The 26,967-nt window shown below is 46.7% G+C and overlaps 2 protein-coding genes across 2 annotated transcripts; both read left to right on the top strand.

Moving 5' to 3' along the window:
* The first annotated feature begins 1,096 nt into the window (after positions 1 to 1,096).
* Positions 1,097 to 8,501, top strand: UXT (ubiquitously expressed prefoldin like chaperone). The gene is made up of 7 exons (XM_019716718.2): positions 1,097 to 1,213; positions 1,397 to 1,503; positions 2,458 to 2,539; positions 2,673 to 2,740; positions 3,009 to 3,116; positions 8,138 to 8,201; positions 8,405 to 8,501. Exons 2-7 carry the CDS (start codon positions 1,406 to 1,408, stop codon positions 8,456 to 8,458), a joined length of 474 nt encoding a protein of 157 aa, XP_019572277.1. The 5' UTR covers positions 1,097 to 1,213; positions 1,397 to 1,405; the 3' UTR covers positions 8,459 to 8,501.
* A 1,163-nt stretch (positions 8,502 to 9,664) lies between these two features.
* ELK1 (ETS transcription factor ELK1) lies at positions 9,665 to 22,965 on the top strand. Its single transcript, XM_019716716.2, has 6 exons — positions 9,665 to 9,869; positions 16,951 to 17,224; positions 19,232 to 19,681; positions 20,325 to 20,771; positions 21,421 to 21,522; positions 21,607 to 22,965. The coding sequence occupies exons 2-6, from the start codon at positions 17,015 to 17,017 to the stop codon at positions 21,703 to 21,705; spliced, it is 1,308 nt and encodes a 435-aa protein (XP_019572275.2). The 5' UTR covers positions 9,665 to 9,869; positions 16,951 to 17,014; the 3' UTR covers positions 21,706 to 22,965.
* The last annotated feature ends 4,002 nt before the right edge of the window (positions 22,966 to 26,967 follow it).

The raw sequence follows: 26,967 nt of genomic DNA, 5'->3' as shown, positions 1-26,967 counted from the left end.
ATGTATATACTGAGTATTACAATTTTGGTGCAATTTTTTCCTTAGGGTGTGTGTGCATTTTTTTGGCACCCTCTGTATTTACACATGTTGGGTCGGTGCACAAGTAATTAGTTTAAAAGGTTAAAAATTGCAAAGACCGCAGTTACTTTTGCACCGAACTAATTATATGTACGTATATATATGTGTGTATATATATATATATATATATATATATATATATATATATATATATATATATATATATCTCCATACAATTCTTCATTTTATTATAAATTACGTTAACCTAAAAACTGGAATAAACATTCTCATTCTTTTCCCTTCTTCTGAAATAGTAACTTCTAAAAATAGATTTCGGTGTATGAAGATGTATGTGGGTTTACCTTGGTGCAACAAAAGTATCCTTGAAAAACATTCTTTGTTCATTAAAAAAAAATCTAACATGGGAAATAAATTCATTCAGTAACTTGAGTGCAAAAAAGAAAATTAATAAAAAGCTTACACATTAAAAAAATGGAAACTATTTCTAACTACAAGATAGCCAATCTTGGGCAGAAGACTTCAGCGACCCTCCATTTGACTCCCCTATTAAATCAGGTGATTAAACATGGTGTATTGTCAATTTCTGTTTGAATCCCAGTTATGCACTGTGAGCCGCAGAGCTGGAATTATCAAGGATGAATTTTAGAAAATCTGTCTCCGTTTAAAACTCTTTAAATGCTCACATTCATTCCCATTACAGGGAGTCAAACTCAAACTTGCCGTGTAAAATACTCAAAATCCAGGGCCACAGATCTCAGGGATGTACCGTACTCCTCTTTTACAGATCAGAACCGTAAACAATGCTTGCCTTCCTGCTTCCAAAGCTCTGACTTTCAAATACTAAGCAGTTTTTACTCTCTCTCTCTATCTCCACCTGTGCGTTCCGCCCGCCCCAGGACCCGCCAAATCCCATTAAAGTCCACCCCCAGCAGCCCTGCAAGTCCCCAGTCTCCGCGCGCAGCCCAGGTTCCCACGCTCTGCAGCCCTCCGCAATCTCTTCTGACTGGGTAAGGCCCCGCCCTTCTCTTCTCCACTCCAGCCGTCTTCTTCCGTACAGGACTGGCCCTCCCCACCTGGCTATTTGGTTGGCCCGCGCCCTCGTGGAACGTCACACACCCGCGCCACCCGGAAGCCGCGGTTCATCCCAACCGTTCTTATTGCCGGCGGCTCTAAGGTGAGGACCTTGTTTGGGTATCTCTGGGTGGCGGGTCCCAGAGTTGGGAGGGGCAGAAGGCTGACCCCCCCGCCCCCAGCGTGAGTTGGACGAGCCCACTTCCTACGTTGAGAGGGTGCATATGTACTGCGCATGAAGCCACACTGTGTGGTCAACGTGGTTTTCCCCCTCCCCATTCCTCAGGAGCCCATCATGGCGACGCCCCCTAAACGGCGGGCGCTGGAGGCCACCGGGGAGAAAGTGCTGCGCTATGAGGCCTTCGTCTCTGACGTGCTGCAGAGGGATCTGAGGTGAGTGACAGCGCGGGGGCGAGGCGTTTGGAACGTTCCACGTGGTGAGCGGGGCGTTCGGAGTCAAGGCCTAACCTTCTGATTGGTGGACGAGACGTTCGGAGCCCGGCCCCGCGCCCCATTCGAGTGGGGAGGAGGGGCGACATTCTGGGTGCAACTTGACAGGGATGTGGCGGTCTTAGTTGAGGGTATGTCCGCACATGCGCAGCCTCCGTCGTCGCTTAAGTGTTAGTTAGGTGTTAGATGCCTCGGCTGGAGTTTTCAGGTTCGAATCCTGGTTTGGCCATTTAGCCATCTCTGTGAACACGCTGTGCCTCGCATCGCCTTTCTCTGCCACAGTTTCTTGATCTGTGAAATGGGGAAGTTGATGGTTTTCAGTTTTCAATGTGTTCAGTCCTTGTAAAAGATTTAACTTGGATACTAGAGGGTCAAGGAGTATGAAAAATTATTATTACTATCATTATTTATCTGAGCAGGAAGTAGAGTGTTCATAAATAGGATTAAGAGCATCCTAAAAGGGATGGAGGATTTTTCTAGGGTGAGAATGGAACATTCTGATTGGAGGAAGGCATTGGGAATAGTGTAATAATACTAATAAATAATAGCTAACACATATACGAAGCTTACTATTTCACAGGCACTATTCTAAATGCTTTATAGTAAACATTTAATCCATCTAATGACTCTATGAGGTAACATTTGTCATCCCTATTTTATAGATGAGGAAATTGAATCCCACAGAGGTTGTTTACTTACCAAAGACACACAGCTAGTAAAAAGGAGAGCCTGCATTCAAATCCAAGCAGTCTGATCGAGAGTCCACATCTTAACTTCTGCACTAAAACGCCTCTTTATGGCATGATGACATGAGGTCTCAGAGGGTCATGGTATTCTAAGAGGGACGTGGTTTCCTGTTGGTCACTATTTTACTCTTGTTCCATCATGTCCCATCAGAAAGGTACTGGATCATCGTGACAAGGTATATGAGCAGCTGTCCAAATACCTCCAATTGAGAAATGTCATTGAGCGACTCCAGGTAAAGATGCCAGGGTTAGCTACCCCTTTTGTGGACAAGGGAGGGGCACGGGAACAAGTATTCCAGACCAAAACCTGTCAACTGACCTCAAAGTTGACCACTAACCCCTACCTCTTTTTCCCTGGCCCCACAGGAAGCTAAGCACTCGGAGTTATATATGCAGGTGGATTTGGGCTGTAACTTCTTTGTTGATACAGTGGTGTGAGTATCTACCTGCCCCTCTAAGCCCACAAGGTTCAGCTTCCCCCGTCCTTCCTTCAACAAATATTTATTTGAGTACTTGCTGTGTACCAGACACTGTGCTTGGTGCTGAAGATGTGACAGTGAATAAAATGGGACAAAATTCCTGCCCTCCCAAAGCTTCAGTTTAGGGAAGGTGGGGGAAGAGGAGTTGAAAACCCTTAAACTGTATGGTATGCTAAACATGGATAAGAACTGCCCCCACTTCCTCTCACCACTGTTTCCTCAGCCCAGACACTTCACGGATCTACATGGCCCTTGGATATGGTTTTTTCCTGGAGTTGACACTGGCAGAAGCTCTCAAGTTCATTGATCGTAAGAGCAATCTCCTCACAGAGTAAGTCTATTCCATAAGGATAGTGTCTAAAAACACCACCATTTGCAACACCCTTCTCCTTTTCCCCCATGACTGCCTGGGATACTTAGGAACCCATCTCCCCTCCTCCACAGGGCTAGAGCTGAGGAAAGTGGGGTGCAAAGCTCAGCCCCAGGTGTGGTACATATGAAGCACTCAGTAAATGGTCTTTGTATTATTCATTCACACAAACATTTATCGGGCATCTGCCGTATGCCAGGCCCTGTGCTGGGTGGCGGGAAGGCAGCAGTGAGCACGACAGAAGGGTTCCTTGAAGGCTTACATTCTAGAAGGACTATATTGTTGCACATAACCATAATTTTGACCAGATCCAAGAGGTCATAGCCTATAAATCAGTAACAATAAAACAAGTTACCTCTGACTTCACCTCCTGGTAATGTTTTTGCTCATTCGCTGTGCTCTCACAACACTGACCTTCACAGTCTTCTTTAAACCCCCCAGAAAAATCCCACCTCAAGGTGATTGCAGTGGCTGTTCTCTCTGCCTGCAGTACTCCTTCCCCAGGTACCTGCATGGCTTCCTTTCTCTTCATTCAGTATAAGTCTTACATAAGTGTCACTTCCTCAACAAGGCCTTCTGTAACCTAACTTTAAAATTGTGACCCCTGGCACTCCTGATTCCCCCCCCCCGTTCTACTTTTTCATGTTAGCACTTATGATCTCCTAATGTTTACTATGCAATTTACTTCTTTCTGATATTCATGGCCTGCTCCCACTGGGGTATAAGGTTTACAAAGGGAGATATTTTGTCTCTACCCCAAGTGACCAGAATAGTACCTAGCATACAGTGGGCACTCTGTGTTTGCTGAATGAATTTAAAAGGGTATGCTAGAAACAGACTGAAGTGGAGATCGAAGCAGATCTCTGTTGGTGGTGATGGGGAGGTAAGGTGGGAGAAAGTATGGACTCTGGTTGTGTTTTAACGTTTATGCAGGGAAGGGGAACTGGGAGTGTGGATGAGAGGTTCGAAATGTAGCTAGGGAAGGCTTCCCAGAGGAAGTGACATTTGAGTCACTTGGTTGAGTGAACAAGCCAGGGGGCTGACTGGGGAAGAACATTCCTGGCAAGGGGAGCTGTGTGCCTGCCGTGTTAGAGGAACTGCCAGGAGAGGTGAGCATGGCTCAGGTGGAATGATGTTGAGCAATGCACTTGGGTTAACAATACCTAACTAGAGTTTATGCCACTGACCTAAGATTCTTTCTGCATTATACAGTGGGACCTCGGTTTTCTAACTAAATCCGTTCCAGAAGTCCATTCGAGTTCTGAAATGTTCGAAAACTGAGGCTTGGTTTCCCCATAGAAAGTAATGCAAAATGGACTAGTCCATCCCAGACCTTTAAAATCAACCCCTAAAACTGCAAATTTAGCATGAATTTTACTATCTAATGATACCATAGATCATAAAATTGACGGTGTTCATAAACCGAAATGTTCAACGGAGACGTTCGAAAACCGAGGTACTACTGTATTTATCTTTATTCCTACATTCATTTCTTCCAGAGTTGCCTCCATTAGGGTTTCAGTAGTTCTCTTTTCAAACCTTTCAAGGGTTTCAGTGTTAGTAAACCCAAAAGAGCCTCAGATCTGCTGAGATTTCTAAATCTTAGTGGTCACACCACTTGGTGAACAGTTTGGTCTAGGGGCCTGCTCTCAGGAGTCAGTGCAGTTCTGAGCTGATTGTCATTTAGACCAAGACCATTTTTTATAACAACTCTCTTTGTTATGTCACAGGATTCGGGAGCCTTTCAAATAGATTTTAATTTTATGAGACTTGATGTCTTTCCCCAAAATTAGATATTTAAGTTGTCAGCACCTGCCTCCTTGTCTGGTCTTTTTGATATATTGGCCTGGTCTGTTAGTGTGATCAAAAGGTGGTTGAATTTCTTATTACTTAGTTATAATTAGTAGGACTTCCTTGAGGTCTAATATTTCTAGAGGATGAAGAGTTGAGTCTGTGTAGCTCACTCTTTAAAATGCTTGGTTACTTGTGACAAACTTTGAACTTTCAGGTTATTTTATGTAGCCAAACTGGTCTGTCAGTCCTTCCTGTTCTTAGTATATTTCTTTCTTTGGGGAATGGGAGGATCAGGTTTCTGTGTATGTTGTTTCCTGATCATACAGAAAAGGAGTACACATCCACACCCATAAACAGACATGTCATAATAGAAAGGACAGAATAACCATATGACTATTAACACTTCCTTACATTTTAAATCGGTAGCAATAAATTAAACATATCCCTTTTGTGTTACAACTAGCATTTGGTGAACTTTGTATTTTTCTCCTTTTTAAGTGTTGAACACGTACCTTTCATAGATTAAACTTGTACCATTAACTAATTTTGTTCTCTTTTTTGATGTTCAAAGTGTCCCTGATCAAGGGATCAAGCTGATCAAGTTCGTTTCTTTGTTCTTTGATCACTACCCCAGATATTCTTGAAAGCATTGTTGCTCTCTGTCAACAACCCCATGTTCCATTTATTTCCTGTCTTTTAACATAGACTCAACCATCTTTTAAGGACTTCAGGTTTCTTTGAGTGGAGTAGCCATTCAGCTATTCCTTCAACATACATTGGGTATCTACTATGTGCCACATACATTTTTGGTTCTTGGGGATACAGCAGGGAACAAAGCAGACCAAATCTTATACAGTTTACATTCTAGTCAGGGAAAACAGACAACAAACAAATAAAGGATGTAGTATCACAGGTTGACAATGCTACAGGGAACAGCATGCAATAGAGATAAGAAACATGCCCAGGATGGAGCAGTTGCAATTTTAAACAGAATGTTTGATTGGATGTGGGGTGTGAGAGAGAAGAGTCCAGGTTTTTGGCTGAATGAATGGAAGGATGTAGTTGCTATTATCTGAGATGGAGAACATCAGGAATTCTGTCTAGGACCTTTTAAGTGTGAGGTGCTTGTTAAACACTGAAGTGTAGTTTTTGAAGATGTAGTTAAAACTCCCAAGACTGTAAATAATGCTACAATGAACATCGAAGTACATACATCACTTTGATAGATGATTGGATAAAGAAGATATGGTATATATACACAATGGAATACTACTCTGCCATAAGAAAAGATGAAATACTGCCATTTGTGACAACATGGATGGATCTTGAGATTATTATGCTAAATGAAATAAATCAGATAGAAATAGTCGAGAACCATATGACTTCACTCATATGTGGGATATAAAACTGAAAGCAACAAAAGAACAAGATAAACAAAAACTCATAGACAGACAACAGTTTGGTGGTTACCAGAAGGTAAGTGAGGGGAGAGGGGGATGGTATAAGAGGGTAATGGGGCTCTTGGTGATGGAAAAACTGACTCTGGGTGGTGAGCACACAATGTGGTATATAGATGATATATTATAGAATTGTACACTTGAAACCTATGTAATTTTACTAACCATTGTCACCCCAATAAATTTTAAAAAAGAAAATTTAAAAGGCAAAAAAACCCGAAAAATCTCCCAAGACTGGAGTTCAGGAGAGAGGTCTGGATTGAAAACATAAATTTGGGAGATACTGATATATAAATGGGTTTGAAATATTTTTTCCAATTTAGCATCCTGTGTTGCTTTCTCCTTTCCTTACAGTATTTAATTTCCCTAAAACTGACTCCTACATTAACAGCTCAACACAATAAAATCCACATTCCTTATCATGATATCAAGATCCTGTATGATCTAGCCTCTTCCTACGTCTTGGACCTTATCTTGTACCACTTTTCTTCCACCATTCACTTAATATCTAACACTCCGGTCTCCTGACTGTTCCTCAAAAAGCTCTTTCCTGCCTCTTGGCCTTTTTGTGGAAAAGACCCTCCTACTTTTTAACTCTTACTCATTCTTCATTCTTCAGAAAGGCCTTCCTTGACCCTTTGTGTTAATGAGGATTCTTTTGGGTGAGACCGATCCCAATTGGTTTTTATAAGTAATCGACTGGTTTATGTAACTCAACAGTCCAGGGCCAGAGTGGTTTCAGGCGACTCCGGCTTCCCAGTTGCTTAGGCCTTGGAGTCTTGCTTGATTTCTCTCTCTTACAGCCAACATCCAACCCTTTGAAAAGCTGTTGACTCTACCTTCAAAATATATCCCAAATCCAATCATTTTTCATTGCCTCAACTGCTGCCACTGTGGTCTGAGTTTCCATCTCGCACCTGGACTATTGCAGTAGCCTCCTCCCTGGACTTCCTGCTTCTACATCATCTCTTCTCCCAGTCAGTTCTCCCCACAGCAGCCAGGTGGATCCTTGTAAACCCTAGTCATTTCACATCCCTGCTCTGATAACAGCCTGGCTCCCATCCCACTTAGAGTAAAAGCCAGAGTCCTTACCGTGGCTTTGTAGGTTTTACACGATCTGTCTCCCTGCTTACCACTCTGACCTCACCTCCTACAATCCACCTTTGCTTATTCTCCAACCACACTGGCCTCTCTGCGGTGCCTCAGACATGCCAGGTACACCTGCACCTCAGCACCTTTGCATTTGCTGCCGCTTGTGTCTGGAACACTTATCTTCCATATATCCAGATGATTCACTTCATTTTAAGTCTTTAATCAAACACTTCTCAGTGAAGCACTCTAATTAGAATTGCAGCCCTCACTCCCGCACTCCTTATCCTCCCATTGTTTGTTTCATTGTCCTTAGAACTATCTGACATACTCTGTATTTTATTCCATCATTTGTCCCTCTTAATGAGAATTTGAGCTTCACAAGGCCAAGATTTTTGTTTGTTGTGTTTGCTGCTGTCTCCCCAGTACCTAAAACTGCCTGGCATAGAGTAGGGATTCAATAAATGTCTTTGAATCAGTGCAATCCATATGGTGGCCAGGCATCTCTGCATGGGAGCAGGTCAGGTAGTAGGATGTCCTGCCACAGGCCGTGGAAGTCATCCAGGATGCAGGTTGTTGAAGTGATGAGGAAGCCTCATGATCATGGGGCCCACTTTGTACTTTCTTGTTTCTTTTCTCCAGGCTCAGCGACAGCCTCACGAAGGACTCCATGAATATCAAGGCCCATATCCATATGATGCTAGAGGTGAGAGCGGCTCACCCCACTCCAGGACTCCAAATGCTTTTAGGGTGGTGACCTGAGGAAGAGAGAGCCAGAGACTGGAAGGTCCATCTGATCTCTGACCTGGAGCCAAGCTAGAACCAAGCTGGCTCTGAGGGAGAGGTCAGAGCAAGCCTGGGGTGGGGCCTGGACCCACTCTGTTCTATCTCTTCTGTCCTCTTTTTCAGGGGCTTAGAGAACTACAGGGCCTGCAGAATTTCCCAGAGGACCCTCACCACTGACTGCTTCCCCCCTCCAGACATTAAAGAGCCTGAATGCCTTTGAGTCACATGGCCCTTCTTTTCCCCTTTAACCCCTGCTGTTTGCTAAGGTACCTGTTTCTGAACCACAAAATTGCTAGGAGGCCCAGAGATCCAGTCTCGGTGTGGAACCTTTAAAGTGCCCCTTAAGTCCCGCCGCCATCCTGTTACCTGGCAGCACTTGCTACTTGACTTACTGCTCTGCCCACTCTTCTTTCGCCTTGGCAACCTGGGCCCCCACCTGACCTTTCTTTTCCTGGACACCACTCAATTACCATAGAGAATGGACCGATTCAGAGTGGAGTTTTGTTCCCAAGGTAATCAGCCTTTCACTTCTGGCCCTAAGGTTTACCCCTCTCCCACACCCCAGTCATTTCTCGGATACCTTAAATTACACCCACGGCCGTCTCGGCCCAAGTTGGCTTTGCTCCTGCTTCTAAAAAGTTCCAGTTTCCACCAATGGGCGCAGAGCCGGATCCCTCCCTCCCTGTTCCGGCCCCTATTCTAGGTTGAGACCAGCTTCCAATCAATGCAGAGCCAAGTTCCGTCCCTGTATAACTGACTGCTGCTCGACCCAGCCTTCTTTGGCATTTGGTTCCCGCCACTCAACGCTCCCTTGCGTGTCCGGCAGCTGTCGTCCCCTCCTACCTCTGCTCCGTTCTAAATTCCTTAGGCTTGTCCCTTCCTTTCGTCTTTTCTAGCCAATCATAGAGTTACCCTCCCTGCCTACGCATTGCCCAGGCCCGACCCCCTCCCAGCTGGCTACTCCCACTTCTATACAAGTCCTGCTTCCGGGGACCAGCCTGGAGTGCAGCACCGCCCCGTTCGTGTTTTGGCAGCTGTCTAGGAGTCCCTCATCTGCCAATCAGAAAGCAGCGCTCACCTAACCCCTATCCGCAGAGGTTGCCTGTCTTCCATCAATCCCATATAGGCCAATCAAAGCGAGGCAGGCGCCTCCAGAACCTTGTCAACTGCTCAGGGTCTATCAGTCTTTCTTGAGCCAATCAGAGTGTAGCACGGGCGGGGCCGAGCACGCCCCCTTGGGATCCTGGCGGCCATCTGCGTTCCATCAGTTCCTCTTGAGCCAATCACGGCATAGCTCTATGGGGTATGGCCCGCCTCCCCAGCCCGGAGTCAAGCGGTCAATCCAGGGCGTTTGGCCAATCAGTGAGCAGCAGAATGTTCAGCTCCTCCTCTACGGGCCCACGTGAGCGGTGGGGAAACGCAGGGGTGGCTGCTAGGTGTTGCCGCTGCCGTCACCGCCGCCACTGCCGCCGCCACCGCCGCCACCGCCGCCTCCGCCGCCTCGGAGCCCGGGCCTGGGGGGCGGTGGGGCCGCGCATGGAGCCCCCGCCCCCCGGAGCTGCCAACACCACTGCTGCGCTACGCACAGGTGAGCCTTGGCCTGGAGGGTAGAGGGCCGGGTCAGTGACCCCACGTATCCTTCCCACCCTAGCGAGAGGGATGTGGCTTGGCCCGTGGCCTACTGGTGTTAGACTCCCCACCGCCACCACCGCAGCTGGTGGACCTGTCTGTAGCATTGCCCCCTCCCTATTGTACTGGATCTGACTGTGGCCTAACCCCCCTTCCTGTTTTACAGTGGATCAGTCTGCGTGCTTATATTTTTCCCCACCCTGCCTTATAGTGGACTCGTCCATGGTCTTGCCCCCACCCCCACTTATAGGGGACCAGTGTCTGGCATTGTCCAACTTCTTGACAGTAGGTCTGTCTTAGTGTATTTCTCCTATCCTCAACTTTCAGGGACCCTGTCTGTGGCCTTCTTTCTCCCACCCCACCTGTTCCTTATAGTGAATCAATCTGTAGCATTGTAAACCGCACCCCATACACCCCTCTTTAACAGTAAATTAACCTATGAATTTGTATTCTTCCCTCCTCCAATCCCCCAGTGTACCCGTTCATGGCTGTATCACACACACGCATATGCACACATCGTTTTACAGTAGATCAGTCTACATGTTTGTATTCACATCCCCCTAGCTTACCAGCCCATTGCCCTATCCTCCTTTTTTTGTAGACTGACACTCCAGTCCTTGGGCTTCTCTCTTCCTTTTAATAGTGAATCAGTTTAGTACTTTATCTCTCCCTGTTTTCAGTAGCCTTTCCATGGTCTTGTCCCCCTCTCCTTTTAATTAGTCTGTGTGATGGCTTTTCCCCCTCTCCACTGTGCAGGAGTCGATGTGCTTTTCTGCCCCCCTTGGCCCAGTAAACAAAATGAACCTCTACACCACCACCATGACCACCCTGCCTTTGCAGTGAGCCTGTTCATTAGCCTTCCTGCAACTGGTGTCCTTGCATTTACACCGCCTCCCCTCCTGTGAGCCCAGTGCTTTGTGATCCCTCCTCCAGGGGGGTCGGCCTATGTACTTTTATTTCCCCCCTCCTTTCCTTGTGGTGGATCAATCATGGGCTTCCTTGACCTCCTCCCTCCTTCTTAATAGTGGATCAGCTCATGTGCTTGTTGAAACCAGGTCTTTTTTACTCTAGAACACACACCCTCATGCACACTGTTAACCATTAGGACATCCTGCCTCACTACAGTAAATGAATAATTAGAGATAGTGATAATGCTAATAGGACCTAACATTTATTGAGTACCTACTATGGACCAAGCAGAGTGTTTTATATTAATGAGCTCATTTAATCTTCACCACAACCCTACTAGATAGGTACTGAGGAAACGTCAGCATAGGGAGGTTAAATGCCTTACCCAAAGGAGACCCAGTAAGTACCAGATTAGGATGCCCCTCAAAACACGGGATAATTTTTGAGGCTCCCCTCTCTCACTTTATCCAATCCCATGTGAGGCCCCACTCCTTAAAAAACAAATTAGTTCCATCTCCAAGCTTTTTTTTTCTATTTCCTCTGCCTGCAGAGCTGTCTCCATTGCATACCTTGTCTCAGCACCCATCCACCCCCAATCTCAGAAGCTCTGTGTCCTTAGTGATTTAACCACTTTCTCTCTGCACTTGTTTCCTCATTTGTAAAATGGGGGGATCAGAGCTAGAATCCCCTCCAGTGTAAATAAAGAATACTTGTGAATTAATAAAGTAACCTCTCTGGCCTTACCTCCTACACCCCAACTCTGTTCCATTCACACTGACCTCCTCACTTGTCCTCAAACATACCAGATGCGAACCAGCCCCAGGGTCTTCACATTGGCCATTGTTTCTACCCAGAACACTCTATCCCCAATCTCTGCATGGTTCCTTTCGGGGCTCTGTTCAAACATCAACGCATCCCTGACCATCTGAACCTGCACACCTCGCAGGACTCGGGCCCCTTCTCTGCCATATTTGTCCCTTTGCCCTTTATCATTATTGGTTACACTGTATGAAGTTTATTGTGTTGTCTCTCCCCATTAGAATGGGAGTCTCATGAGGGCCTACAGTTTTTGTCTGCTTAGTCACTGGTAGGTCTCCAGCACCTAAAAATACACCTAGTATACAGTAGGTGCTCAATACAAGTTTATTGCATGAACGAGTGGGGGAAAATATAATTTCAGACAAATCAGGAATCAGGGTGGGGGGAGTGGATATGAAGCAGGCACACGAGAGCTAGTTAAGAGGCTAGTTAGTTGGGACTGTTCATTCAACAAACGCTGAGCACCTGCTGAGTACCAGGCACTCTTCTAGGTACTTGGGATGTGAGAGGCAACAAAATAAGCAGAAATTCCTGCCCTTGTGGAGCAGAGATTTGGTAAAAGTAGAGGAGACAGACTATATAAATAAGACAAATAAGTAAAATTAGATAGTATGTTAGATAAGAGCTAAGGAAGAAAAATGAAGTAGTGAAGGCAGGGATGGAATATTAAGTTGGTAGAAATGTTAAGTGCAGAGCACGCCTCCCTTAAAAGGTGACTCTTGAATTAAGGCCTGAAGGAGGTCAGGAAGGGAGCCATAATGTCTAGTGGAAGAGTATACTAGGCAGAAGGAGCAGCTGGTGCAAAGGCCCTGAGGTGGGATTGTGCCTGGCATGTTCAAGACACACGAAGGAGGCCAGTGTGGCTGGACCAGAGTGGAAGGAGGTATGGGAGGTGAGATCTGAGAGGTAACGGGAGCCCAGTGGTACAGCTCACAGTGATATACAAGGTTGGGGGAAAGGGGCTTGGGAAGGGAAAAGGATGAAACACGAGCTAATAGCTAATATTTCTTGAGTGTCTACCATGTGTCAGAAACACTTTGCTAAATCCTTTGTATCTATTGACATTTAATCCTTGCAAAAGCCTTTGAGGATAGGTGTGTTTTGAGGATATTTTACTTTGCGAGTGAACTATCCCCCATTTTCCAGATGCAGAAACAGACCCTAAGAGGTAGAGTAACTTGCTCAAGGTCACACAGCTAGAACAGGGCAGAGGAGTATGAGGCTGAAGGTCCAGAGAGAAGAACAGCTTTGCAAGGGCAGACAGGTTATTTGGCACATTGGATCACACAGAAGAATGAATTCTGCTTGGGAGATACTGGAACTTGATGATTGTGTGATAAAGGGTTCATCGGGTGCGGGAAGGGGGTAGAGCACTCCTGGCAGGGAGTATAGCACATACGTATCCTCAGAGGTGGGAACTGGATGAACTCAGGGTGCCCATGATGTAGTATGCCAAGCTTGTATCCATCTCAGAGCCTTTGTACATGCTGTTCCCTTCCCACAGATAGCATGGCAGGCTACCTCCCCTCCTTCAACTCTCTGCTCAAATGTCACTTCCTCAGGGAAGCCCTCCCTGCTCACCATGTGTAAAAGAGCATCCCTGTCACCCTCTACGATCTTACCCCTCTGTTCCTCTTCCTAAGAGCTGGTGTTGTAAGGTGGCTAGGATCACGCTTGGGTTTGAACCCTGGCTCTGTCAACTTCCAGCTGTGTGACTTTGGGCAAGGTACTTTACTTCTCTATGCTTCCATTTCCTCATCTGGAAAAAGGGAGGGTAATAACAATGTCCACCCCTTAGTGTTGGTTTGAAGATTAAATGAGTTAAATGACTAAAATGGTATGCAGCACATGGTAAGGGCTATATGACTTGTTCCTATTTTTAAAATTAACATTATTCACAGCATGCAAGTAGGTGTCTGACAGGCCTCTGAGACTGACCCTCTCCAAAATTGATCTCCTTATCTCCTGTCAAAATCTGCCCCCCCCCACGGTGAACCCATCTTAGTCGATGCCAGTTCCATCCTTCCAGGTGGTCAGGCCGCAAACCTAGAATCGCCCTTAACTCCTCTTTTACCCCTCATCTTATCTGTCAGCAAATCACATTCACTCTGTCTTCAGCTTTTACCCAGAACTCAGCCACTTCTCATCAGTTCCACTGCTATCACCACCATCCCTCACTTGGACTATTGCAGGACCCTCTTCAGCCCCTCGTCAGTTCTCTTCACAAGAGCCAGAGGGATCCTGTTAACATCCACGTCACAGCCTGTCACCCCTCTCCTCACAACCCTCTCATGGCTCCTGTCTCACTTAGCGTCAAAGTCCTTACAGGATCCCAAAAAGGCTCACTCCGTCTGGCCCCAATTGCCTCTCTGTTTTCATCTCCTCCTACTGTCCCCTTGCTCCCTCCTGTCCTGCCTCTTCCTTCAACCTGCCCGACGCCCTCCAGCCTCAGGACATTTCACCCTGGCTGTTTCCTCTGCCTGGATCACTGCTCCCCAGGTAGTCACAAACCTGACTTCTTCACTTCTTTTAGATCTCTGCTTAAATGTCACCTCCTCAGTGACCACTCTCCCCTAACTACCCTTTCAAAAAGAACTTCCTTGCTTCATTTTTTGCCATATTTCCATCACTATCTGACATTCTTTACTTGTTTATCTTGTTTATCTGTCTTCCCCACTAAAATGTCAATTCCACTAAAGCACCTGGCTCACAGTAGGCACTCAATAAATGAGATGAAAAGAGGTAAACACATTTGAGTAAGGCAGATTACTAGAACTCTTAGTAGGGGTCAAGTGGAAAATATGACAATAAACAAAACACAAAATCCTGTGTGCTATTGAACAAACTGTCAGATTTCACCTTAATCGATAAGTTTTGTTGCCACTGAAAGAGGAACTGCTAAAATTGCCTGTCTTCGCCACCAGGAGTCACACTGAACTCTTTGTGCCTCTGAAACAAGCAGGCCTTCGAAATAAACTCAATGAGGGCTCCAGTGACAGGACTCTAATCTGGACACTCCATGGCTTTGTGGCTTGTATAATTGCCTAAAATTGTGTCTGCTGAATGAACTTTAAGACAGCTCAGACATAAGAGGGTCATTCGGTATATTTAATTACAGATTAAAGAATCAGGCTATGAATAATAGAGGGAGATTCTTTGAAACCTGATTTGGAAGGTCTTTTTCTTAACCCAACAGTCCCAGGCAGTGGACAGTTGATTAATGAAAGCTCGTTCTGTAAGGAATAGGAAGCGTATGTTTATTTCCAGTTGGCACTCAGCAAAGAGAGCAATTATGGTGGGGGACAGGGAAGGTTCTATTCTCTGCGGGACACACTGAGGAGCAGTCAGTGTGAGGGGCAATTTAATCTAATGGTTTAAAAGTTTAGACAACTGTAATCCGACTGCCTGGGTCCAAATCTTGGCTCTGCCACCTAGAGCTGTGTGGCCTGTAGACGTCATTTAGACATTTTGTGCCTTGGCTTCCTCTGTAAATTAGCAATCTTAAGAGTACCTACTTCCCAGAGTTGTGATGAGGGAGAAATGAGTCAATACCTATAAAAATAGCAGTACAGGTCTGCATGCCCTTATCTGCATGCCTTTGGAGCCAGATGTGTTTCAAAATTTCAAATTTTTCAGATTTTTAGAAAGGTAACAAGGTGCACATACAAGAGGTTACATAACACTCTTTGTGGCTCCGTAATCAGCCACATTCAGATGTCTGCAGCAAAATGTATGAACGGTAACACTAAGTAAGGATCAGTAAAGACCAGAAAGGGCCTTGTTTTGTTTCAAATCAGGTTTTGCTGCCAAAACGAGTTACAAAGAAGCCTTCTGTTCTTAGAGCGTTTGGGATTTTGTAATAGTGGGTAGGGAATTATGAGCAAATCAGAAACTAATATTTGTTTAGAGCTTATCATACCCCAGGCATAGTATATTTAATCTGTACAATGATCCTATACTAGGTGGTATTTATTATTATTATTATTATTATTATTATTATTATCATCCCTATTTTACAGCTGAGAAATTTGAGGCACAAAGAGGTTAAAAACATGCCCAGAGATCACACCACTAATAAGTTGCAGAACCAGGATTCCAGCCCTGGCAGGCTGGCTATAGCACCTGGGTGATGGTCCGGTAGACCATATTGCCTGATTGGAACAATGTTTGGCACATATTAAGAACTTAATAAATAAATGGTAGTTATGGCTGTTATCAAGAACGAAAACATATAAGGATAGTAATAGGTCTGAGGAGTGTGGGTAGAGGGACAGAAGAGAGCAGGCATTCAGTTTCAGGAAAGCTTCATAAAGCCGAAGCCCCTGGGGCTTGGGCTTCAACGATGAGGAAGACTTCTAAGCAGAGGAAGGGAGCCCCACATGGAGTGAAAAGCCTTTGCTAGGGGCTGGCAGAAGGAACCTCTTGAAAACTTGATGTTTGACATGGTAGAAGATGCAAATGCAAGCGTTCAGGTGAGGGCCATTTTACAAACTTCTGTTTCTGCTGTAACAAATTATCACACATTTAGCTGCTTAAAACAACACAAATTTATGTTACAGCTCTGTTAGTCAGAAGTCCAGCACAGGTCTCGCTGGGCTGAAATCCAGGTGTCAGCAGGGCTGCATTACTTTCTGGATACTCCAGGGGAGGATCCGTTTCCTGCTCATTTGGGTTATTGACAGAATTCAGTTTCCCGAGGTTGTAGGATTGAGGTCCTTGTCTCCTTACTGGCTGTCAGCTGAGGGCCATCCCCAGCTTTATGAGGCCACCACATTCCTGGGCTCAGCCCCCTTTCATCTTCAAAGCCAGGAATGGCAGGTTGAGTCCCTCTCATGCTTTGAATCTCTCGTGCCTCTTCTGTCATCGCTGCGCTTCTGCCTCTTTCTTCTTTTATTAATAAGAGTTTATGTGATTAGATTGAGCTCACCCAAATAATCCAGAATAATCTCCCTATCTTAAGGTCTGTAACCTTATATTCATCTGCACATTTCCTTTTGACATGTAGCATGATCTACTCGCAGGTTCCAAAGATTAGAATGTGGACATCTTTGGGGAGACATTACTTTGTCTACTACAGTCTGCCCTCTGGCCCCCAAAGATTCACATTTGTCCCACATGCAAAATTCATTCACACTGTCCTAATGTCCCCCAGAAGTCTCATCCCATTCCAGGAGTCATCCAAAGCCAGGCTGAGGAACTTACAATTTAGTTTGAGGGTGTTTAGGGAATGATGACAGTGTTTGGGGGCAGAGACAGAAGCAAAATGGCAAGAAAAGAATCCTGCTGACTTCTGCCCCATCCTGTGTCCACAGCCTCTTGGCTCTGAGCCATCTGCCCTCCAGGTACCCCTGGGATGGCGTGAGCACTCCCCCAGCAATGGACCCCTCTGTGACGCTGTGGCAGTTTCTGCTGCAGCTGCTGAGAGAACAAGGCAACGGCCACATCATCTCCTGGACCTCACGGGATGGCGGTGAGTTCAAGTTGGTAGACGCCGAGGAGGTAGCCCGGCTGTGGGGGCTGCGCAAGAACAAGACCAACATGAATTACGACAAGCTCAGCCGGGCTTTGCGGTACTACTACGATAAGGTAAGGCCTCAGAGCAGGGCTAGAAACCCCAAAATTTGTATTTCATTCTCTTGTCTTAATCACTATAGCTGTAACTTTGAAACCAATATTAAACTTTACCAGTACTTACCCCATCCTCGGGTGCTCTCAGACCAATGTTGGACCACTGCCCCCCCTCCCCCCCGCAAACATTTTCTCTGAGTTATTTTCTTATTGCTTTGGCTAAAACCTTCCGTCATGCTGTCCCACCATGCCCCACACAACATTTCATTTTCTTTCTTTTGTCCTATAAGTAAAACTTTTGAAATTGCTGTTAATAATGACTCTTCCTCATCCTGTCCTCTGGAGCCCCTGGTCCAGTCCTAGACTCCACCAGTTATTTCATAATCTGCTCTTATTCCAGAATAAGAATTCTAGAAGATTTTTTTTTTATCCAAAAGATCCTTATTCCTGGAATCAAAACCTCCATGATAATATCATGCTAACCTTCCCTTATCTCATCCTCTGGAACCCTCAACGTTTTCATTAATTATTTTCTTTTCTCCTGTTATTCCTTTAGCTAAAATCTCCAAAACAGCATATAGTATCATACCAGCTCCACACCCCATCCTCTTGAGTTCTCAGAGCAACACTGGTCCACCCCAATATTTATATCAATTATTTTATAATCTTATTCCTATAGCTAAAATTTTAAATTTTCCTCATCTTATCCTCTCAGACTCTCAGACCAGCACTGGATTCCTCCCCTTCCAGTATTTATACCAGTTATTTAATTTTCTTATTTCTTTACCTGAAACTTCCAAAACAATATTAATGAATATCCCTTTTCATTCCTTTTCTGTGAACACAAGCCTGTGACATACCTGACCAGCGTTAAGATGTCCCCAGGGAAACCTCTGCCTCCCCCAGATGCCTGTTATCCCCCAGCACAGCCCTGGACCTATGCTGCACACCTTTAATCATGTAGAGCATGTATTCCATTTTCGGATTTTATTCCTTTAGCTCAAATCTCCAAAACAGTGGTAATAACAAGGCTGCCTCGCTGTGCTCTGAGACCCCAAGACCATCTCTGAGACCCTCCAGACCTATCCTGAAATACCTCAGACATGCTCTGTGACCCACCCAAGCCAGCCTTGAGGTTCTCCCCCAAATTTATACCAGTATTTTAATGTCCTTGTCTAGTTGCTTTCAGTTACTTCATTTTCAAATTGCCTTCGCTTAAACCTGCCCAGAAGAATTAACACGGCTCCTCACCCTGTCTTCCGTAGTGATTTTGCGTGTTCCATGTCTGTCAATAGCTCTAAATAATCCTCTCTATTAGTCATTTATCACCACATTCTTTTACATTAATTTAGTCTCTTCGAACATTTATATCAATTACTTCATTTTCCTGTCTTACTACATTAGCTAGACTCCAAAACTGTGTCCCGGCAACCACCCCCAAGGCCTGACCCCGTTAACCCAAGACACCCCTGGTTTTTGGAGCCACAAGGAAAGCCTGCTCCTGTACCTACTGCCCTAGGTGGGCCCCATCATTGAGAGGAGCCAATGGGTGTGTGTGTGGGGGGGTGTCTGAAGTGGGGAATCGATCGGAGAGGTGGACGTGAAGAGTGACAGAGGGAGACTTGGAGGGGGTTAGATTGGAGGGAGACAGAGAAAGGGGAGAAGAGCAGTAGACTAAAGGAAGAACTGTGGAGGGAAAAACAGAAAAGGGGAAGAAACGGGGGAAGAATCCAGAGAGAGGAATAGGGATGGGGAAGAAAGAGAGGGAGATGCTGAAGGAGGAAAAGTGAGGAGCCCAAAAATTGAGAAAGAGACGGGTGAGATGTGAAATGGGCTGAGAGGAGGAACACATGGGGGGGTAGACATGGAAGCAGGACAGTATCTATATAAAAAGATAGGAGAGAGGCATGGGGGAAGAAAGACACTAGGAGACCTACCCCTCCACCCCCACAGCCCCAATCCACAGCCTCCTTCCACCCTGGCCCTTTCTTCTAAGGCCCCGTATCCTGTCTCCTCCCTTCCCAGAACATCATCCGCAAAGTGAGTGGCCAGAAGTTCGTCTACAAGTTTGTGTCCTATCCTGAGGTTGCAGGGTGCTCCACTGAGGACTGCCCACCCCAGCCCGAGGTGTCTATCACTTCCTCTGTGGCAAACGTGGCCCCCGCTGCTGTACATGCCGTCCTTGGGGACACTGCCTCCGGGAAGCCAGGCACACTCAAGGGTGCAGGAATGGCAGCCCCAGGTGGTTTGGCACGCAGCAGCCGGAATGAGTATATGCGCTCAGGCCTCTATTCCACCTTCACCATCCAGTCCCTGCAGCCACAGCCACAGCCACCCCTGCATCCGCGGCCTGTTTCAGTGCTTCCCGGCACCACCCCGGCAGGAGTCACAGTGCCCCCGTCAGGGAGCAGGAGCACCAGTCCTAGCCCCTTGGAGGCCTGCCTGAAGGCTGAGGAGGCAGGCCTGCCTCTACAGGTAAGGGCTGGAATATGGAAATTCAATAAAAGGAGGGCTGTACGATTCCCAAATGAGGAGGGGTAGGACAAGGGCCATAAACGTCCACTTAAAGGAGACATGGGAGAAGGAGGGATACAGAAGTCCCCTTGGAGAAAGGGTTGGGGAGGCAAGCGGTGCAGGTACTAAGAAGGAAGATGCAGGGAACAGTAATTAGTAGTACGCCCAACTCGTAGTAGGTGCCCTGAACGTATGTGTCTGTATTTGCTTAATGCACTGGTTCTCTCACTTCACTCATCAGAATGGCCTGGAGGGCTCACAGGTTGCTGGAGCGCAACCCCCCCCCCCAGTTTCTGATTGTGTGGGTCTAGGGATGGGCCCAAGAATTTGCAGTTTTAACTGGCTTCCAGATGAGCTGGATGCTGCGGTCTGTAAACCAATTTTTTTAGAACCACTGCTTTCATGACATGAGGGCATTATCCCCGAGAGTCCCGCCCCGCCCCTAGAGGAGAAGTTGCCCCAGAAGAAACCCAACTTCCTTGGCTAAGCCCCAGTCCTGTTGGAGCAGCTGCTTGGATGTGCAAGCAGTACCAAGCCCAGCTTTCCAAGGGAAGTCATTGGCTTCGCTACCCCAGCAATCCTTACACGCCCCTTCCTCTCCCAGGTCATCCTGACCCCGCCCGAGGCCCCGAACCCTAAGTCAGAAGAGCTGAATGTGGAGCCCGGGTTGGGCCGGCCACTGCCCCCAGAAGTGAAAGTGGAAGGGCCCAAGGAAGAGTTGGATGTGGCAGCCAGTGGGGAGGCAGGGTTTGTGCTAGAAGCCGCAAAGGCCGAGCCGGAAGACCCTCCCATGGAGGGCCTGCCGTCACGGCTGCCCACAGTTGTTATGGAAGGTGCAGCGCCAGTGGGCAGCCTCGGGGCTTCCACAGCTTCCAGCACGGAGGTCGCCCAGCCTCAGAAGGGCCGGAAGCCTCGGGACCTGGAGCTTCCACTCAGCCCTAGCCTGCTGGGTGGGCCAGGACCCGAACGTACTCCAGGATCGGGAACTGGCTCCAGTCTGCAGGCGCCAGGGCCAGCGCTAACTCCATCCCTGCTACCTACGCACACATTGGTGAGTGCCCAGGGAGGGGCGGGGCTGGCTCCCAGGAGGAATGGGACTGGCGCAGGGCTGGACAAGAGGCGTTAGACTGCAAGAGCCAATGTGGTTTTCTGAGTGAGCGGGAAGGTGCAGCCCACAACTGCGATTGGCTGCACTGAGCTGGAGGGATGGATTAATGAAGGGTGAGCAAGGCTAAGGCCGAGGAATCAGTGGTCAGAAGGAAGGGCAAGTCAGGAGTTTTGTGGGTGGGGACTAAAGGACCAAGAGGCCTTGTGTGGGAACTGTTTGTGGGTTGGGAGGCGGCATGAGGAAACTGAGCGGGGCTTTTTGGTCTGGGATTTGCTTAGTGGGCTGGGACGTAAGAGTTGGAGGTTGACCCTGAGATACCGGGATGACTGTGAAGTTTGGGTGGGGTCTTCTAGGTGGTCTTGCCCAATGAGGCTGGGGTGGGCTCTCAGGAGTTGGGAGGGGTTGTTGATATAAAGTTGGAGAGATGTCACGGGCACGGCCTTAGCAGTGAGTTATGGTCTAGGCCTGTGCCCTTTCGGGGAGTGACCTCAGAAGTCTGAGTTGGAAATCTGGTGGGACTGCAATCAAGCTCCTTCTGTTTTCCCACACCTGCCCTCTGCCCACTTGATCTCCAACCACCCCTTCCCTACAGACCCCGGTGCTGCTGACGCCCAGCTCGCTGCCTCCCAGCATTCACTTCTGGAGCACCCTGAGTCCCATTGCACCTCGTAGCCCTGCCAAGCTCTCCTTCCAGGTAGGATCCCCTCCCCCATGTCAGAGAGAGTGAGAGACACTAGCATGGCCCCCATCCATGACCTCTCCCTATTTCTGTCCCCAGTTTCCGTCCAGTGGCAGCGCCCAGGTGCACATCCCTTCCATCAGCGTGGATGGCCTCTCAACCCCCGTGGTGCTCTCCCCAGGGCCCCAGAAGCCATGACTACCACCACCACCCATTTCTGGGGTCACTCATGCCCTGAACTTCTTTCCAGCCAGCTGTCTCAAGGAGAAACAGTTCAGCTGACTGGTGCTCTGGTCATGGTTGGGTGGGGATTCTTGGGAAGAAGGATCTCTAAATAACTCTTCCACAGAAAACATACTTCTTTTTTCTTGGTCAGTCCCCCAGTGGCCGCCCTTACACGTCTCCTACCAAGGTGGTAGGGGCGGTTTATTTATTTATTTTTTGAAGGCCACTGGGAGGAGCCTGGCCCAACCCTGGGTGGTGAGGACATCTCCCCAGCTCCACATTTTTTCCCCAAGATAAGACAATTGGGGTCTGGCTTGAGAAGGACCTTTCTTTATTTATTTCTCAGCCTGCCCTTGGGGAGCTGAGGGAGCCCTGTCTCCATTTTGGGGTGTGGGTGGAAGAGCTAGCTTGTTGTAGTTTTTTATTCCTGATTATCCCCAAGGGTCCAGGAAGAATTTGTGCCGTTTAACGGTTTGGAAGTCTTGGCCAAGACAGACTCACATCCTTGGGAAAGGAATTCCCAACCCCCAGCCTTTCTCTCAGACAGCCTGTCCTTTGTCAACCACCTTTTTGGCCAGGGATGAATGTCCCTTTTGTTCTTCTCCCCCTGAGAAGCCATTCCTGTGTCTGCCAAAACTCCTGGGGTCCTGTCTCTTACCTCCCAATGGAGGGTTTTTTGCAGGGAGTGGTCCCCGTCTGGGGGGCCCCTCCAGCCAGTACTCCAGGTCTCCCTGTCCCCCACCCCTGCCATTTTGATAGTATAATCTATTTTTAAATGGGGCTTTTCAATAGGGGAGAGGGCGCATCTCTTCCTATATCTGAAATGGGGTGGGTGGGAAGGAAGGGATTTGGGGGGGGAATCTTCCTGCCACCCCCAAGTGTTTATTTTTGATACCAAACGTGTATTTTCAGCTCCCTCCCTCCCAGCCCCCCAATTTCCTGCGGGCGGGTACAAAGGACCCTTTAAGTGTCCCTGGAGTTGGGAGGGAGGAATGGGGGACATAAAGCCTGTCCTGTCTGATTTCCAGGCTGGAGAGGGTGGGTTCAAAGGACTCTTGGACTCACCTGTCAGCAACAGCCCAGCCCAGGCCTAGGGACCTGGAGGTTGGTGATTTGGGGGGACAGTGCTTCACCTGTCACCACTGTTTGTTTTACTTCCCCAAAAATGGATCTTTTTTTCTAAGTCCCAAAGAATGGGGAATTGTTCCTGTAAATATATATTTTTAAAGGTGATGCTGGAGGCTGGTAGCATTTTTTTTTCCTGAAGCCGTGGGGGCTAACTGAGTATGACAGGCATGACTGGGTGTGAAAGGTGGTGAGGGCGTGAGATTGACTGTGAGAGAGAAAGCATGATGGTGTGTGTCAGAAACAGTAGTAGAGACTGCAGATTGGTAACCAGGTATGAAAAAGAAACTGGAGAACTGTGTGTGTGTGTGTGTGTGTGTGTGTGTGTGTGTGTGTGTGTGTGTGAGATCATGTGAGATCATGTGAGAGAGGGGAAGTTGTAACCACAAACTTGACATTGTGTTTGTGAGAAATTGTGGTCGTGTGTCAGGAAATCACTGTACAAATAAAGGATGAAGGTGCTGTAAAATAAACTAGTGCTGCGTGTGAAGTAATGTTTACGAGAAGGTAGTGGGGACTGCAAACCAGTCACTGCTTGACAGGCTACTGGTGAGCAAGACAGACTGAGCGATCGAAACAAGGTGTGAGAGCCTGTGGGCATGAAAGTATGGTAGATAGAGCTTGTCAGGCACTGTGTGTTGGTGAGAAACTTCCCTGTACGTAAGCAGGTGACTCAGTGTTGGGAGATGAATTGTGTATGAAACTGTTCATCCAAGGCTGTCATATCAACTAAAGTCATGGGAGCACATGTGTGAGAAGTGAATTGTATGAGGAAAAAAATGTCTGTGAAGCCAAATTTGTGCCTGAGACACAAAATATGAGAACGCGTGATTGTGTGTATGAAAACTGTTCATGTGAGACTAGCAAAGTGTGTGAGAAACTGAGAAAAACATGGTGGTGCCTGGGAGAGTATGAGAGGCTGTAATTATGTGTGTGTATACCTGAGAGTAGCAGCAAACTGATTGACAGTTGCTACTCCGGACTAGCCCCACAGGTTCAGGGGCTGTGAAAGTGAGAGAAAATGATGGTGAGACTGAGTGACTGAAACGGTACACGAGCCCGCATAACGGAGTAAGAGATGATAAGTAACAACACAAAGTCAGCGCTGTGTAAGCAAATTGATGACTCAGCAGTATGTGAGAGTGTGTGGGTCTGCAAAACATTTCATAGGACTAACTCAGGCTATATGTTTGTGAAAAACTGAGACTATGAGACTGAGAGACCACGTGATCGGTGTGTGTGGGAAACTGGTGAGTCTGTAATTGTGTTTGTACACGATAAGCTGACTGTATGAGAAAAATGATGGTGTAAGATGGGCCGTGAGAGACTGCGTGTATAAAATGTATTGAGAGCTTAGTAGCAATTGTGAATTAGTGACCACAGATGTCAAACTGACTGAGGGAAAGCGATCATGCCACTGAATGGGTGACTGAGACAGGGTCTGAGCAACTGATTGTATGGGTCTGTGTAGAACTCTTTGCAAGAGACTTCAATAAAAGCCATAAATCAAGGACTGGTATGTTGGAAGCTGCTTGAGAAGAAATGTGAGACTGGGTGACTCAGACAGTGTCTGAGATACTGTGTGATTGTGTATGCGTGTGAAACTCTTACCTATATCTAATCAGACTGCGGGTATGTTAGTAATAAATGGGGACGTGAGTGTGAAGAGGTAGGAGAGGGTGATTTTGTGTGTGTGCAAGGAATTTCGTGAGAAGCTAGTGGTGGCTGTAAATCAGTGACTATTTGTGTATGTAACAAAATGATGGCCTGAGTGATTGAAACATAAAAAGGTGTGAATGTTTGTGTGCATATAAAAAACTGTTTGGTAAGAGTAAATATTGGTAATACTGGCCAAATGAGACAGGCTATAAGACATGATCCTGTGTGTGAATTCTTAGGAGAGAGTCATAAGACTGGGAATCAGTGACAGAGAAAATGACTCCTTGAGTGAGTGACTGAGAGAATGTCTGAGAGGCTGTGTGGTCAAGTATGTATATGAGCCTGTTCATAAGAGACTACAGTAGTGGCTGTAAATCCAGAACTGTGTAACTATATTTTAAAAAGAGAGAAAATGATCAAGACCAAATGAGACTGCATGAGAGACCACGAATCAAACGTGCCAGGCCTACGAGAAAGCCCTTTTCTGTTTGTCCTCTTTCTCTGCATGTCCTTCCTCCTCAGGCCCTATGTTCCACTCCTCTTAGTTCTCCAAAACTGGTAATGCTGGACTTCCCCCGGGCTTGGCCTGCGTTCCCTTCTCATGAGCTCTGGTCCAGTCCTGGTACTTGAGACACTATTTATCTCCACCCCTATCATGCCCACCTTTTTACCTCCAACCCAGACAGACTCTTCCTCTTGGCACTTCACAGAATCTCTAAAGTTTTTTTATTTCATTTATTTCTCCATTCAGCAGATGTTTATTGAGCCCTGCAGCCACAGCAGTTAACAAACCAGAGAAAAATCCCTGCCCTTGTGGAACTGGTATTTGAGTGAGGGCGACAAACAGATAAATATATCAAACAAGATGGCAGTGCAATAAGTACGTGAGACAAGACTCTCACTCTTTGTTTAAATAAGAAATCTGCACAGTCATTTTATTGCCCAAACATGTGGGAGAAGATGAAAGTGCGGACAATCCTTTTCCACAGGGAATCCTATGAGTATTTGTACAGTTTAGAAACAAAGAAGATATCAGTCGTAACATTATTACCAGGGCAACGGGTGATTAGATAAGGCAGCCAACCAGAAGTACAGGTTTCTTGAGTATGTTTTCACAGGATAACACAGCACTGTTGTCCAACGGCTTAGAATAACAAGACCTCTTTGTTCAAAGGAACACTTTCTGAGACAGGCTTTTGTTATCAGGAAACAATATATCTGAATGTCAACACACCTTATCGTCCATAAAACAAGATTAATATTCTTGAGAAAGTTCTGTTTTAATGTTAAACCTGACCCAATCAATTTCTTTTACTTTGTTTTAATTTGCAGAATGGTATTTCTCCTTCCGTGAATATAGGGGAAATGACATTGCATTCCTACCTTTGTTAGACTCCTGATTGTTATTCTAAAAGTCTTGTTGTTAAAGCAGCTCTGGAGTTTCACTCATTAGGGCTTATAAAAAGATAGTAGGTCCATGGAGCTCAGTTTTACCTGCATGGAAAATGGGTTTTATTAATAGTAAAATGAGCATAGAATAGGTTTTCTCCATGAGACCTACAAAGGAAGAGAGGGGTCAGGGACTAGAATGATGGTTCTTAAAGTGTGGTCCCCAGACAAGCAGCATCACTGACCTGGGAACCTGTTCAAAATGCACATTTTTGAGCCCCACCCCAGACCCACAGAATCAGAAATCAGAAATCGGGGTGCGGCCCAGCAGTTTGGGATTTAACCAACGTTCCAGATGATTCTGATGCACAATAACGTTTGAGAGCCCCTGGGCTAGAGAGTGACGTAGTGCTATACAAAAAAGGTAGTTGGGCAGGCCTCTGTGAGAGAGGGGACGTTTGTTATCTATCTCCTTTTAGAGCGTAAGCCTTGAAGGCCAGGATTTGGGGCTGTCTTGTTCTCTGCTCCATCCAATGCTGAGAACAGCATCTGGCACCCGTAGGTGCTCAATAAATGTTGAATAAATGTATTTCACAAAAAGTGTGTACTACATGCCAGGCGCTGTGCTAAGGACTTCAAAAAATCTGAACTCAGATTCTTCGCAACAAACCCTATGATACAGGCTCAGAGATGTCACCTGCCCAAGTTACACTGATAGAACATGACCTGACCGGTGCCTTCCCAACTACCCCCTCCCCATGCACTGAAGATGTCCCCAGCAGGGCCCCTGGGCCTGGATATCCCCAGTTCACTCCCAAATCCTCCACACACTCACTTCCCCTTCTCACTTCCCTTGTGCTGCCCTCCCTTCCCCTTGCTGACACAGGGGACCTCCCTTTCAGGAAAGAGGGTGGGTTAAGTCAGGATAGAGGATGAAGCAATTACCTCTACGCCTTCTCCACCCCATGAGGATGGACATACTGAGCGTGCCACACTCATTTCACCCTGTTCAACGTCCCCATGAGGTTGACTCTGTCATGGTAGAGAGTATGAATTTTACAG

The sequence above is a fragment of the Rhinolophus sinicus genome, chromosome X (assembly GCF_036562045.2).
Source record: "Rhinolophus sinicus isolate RSC01 chromosome X, ASM3656204v1, whole genome shotgun sequence".
Lineage (NCBI taxonomy): Eukaryota > Metazoa > Chordata > Mammalia > Chiroptera > Rhinolophidae > Rhinolophus > Rhinolophus sinicus.
Note: the sequence above shows the minus strand (reverse complement) of the source record. Positions and strands in the feature narration are given on the sequence as shown.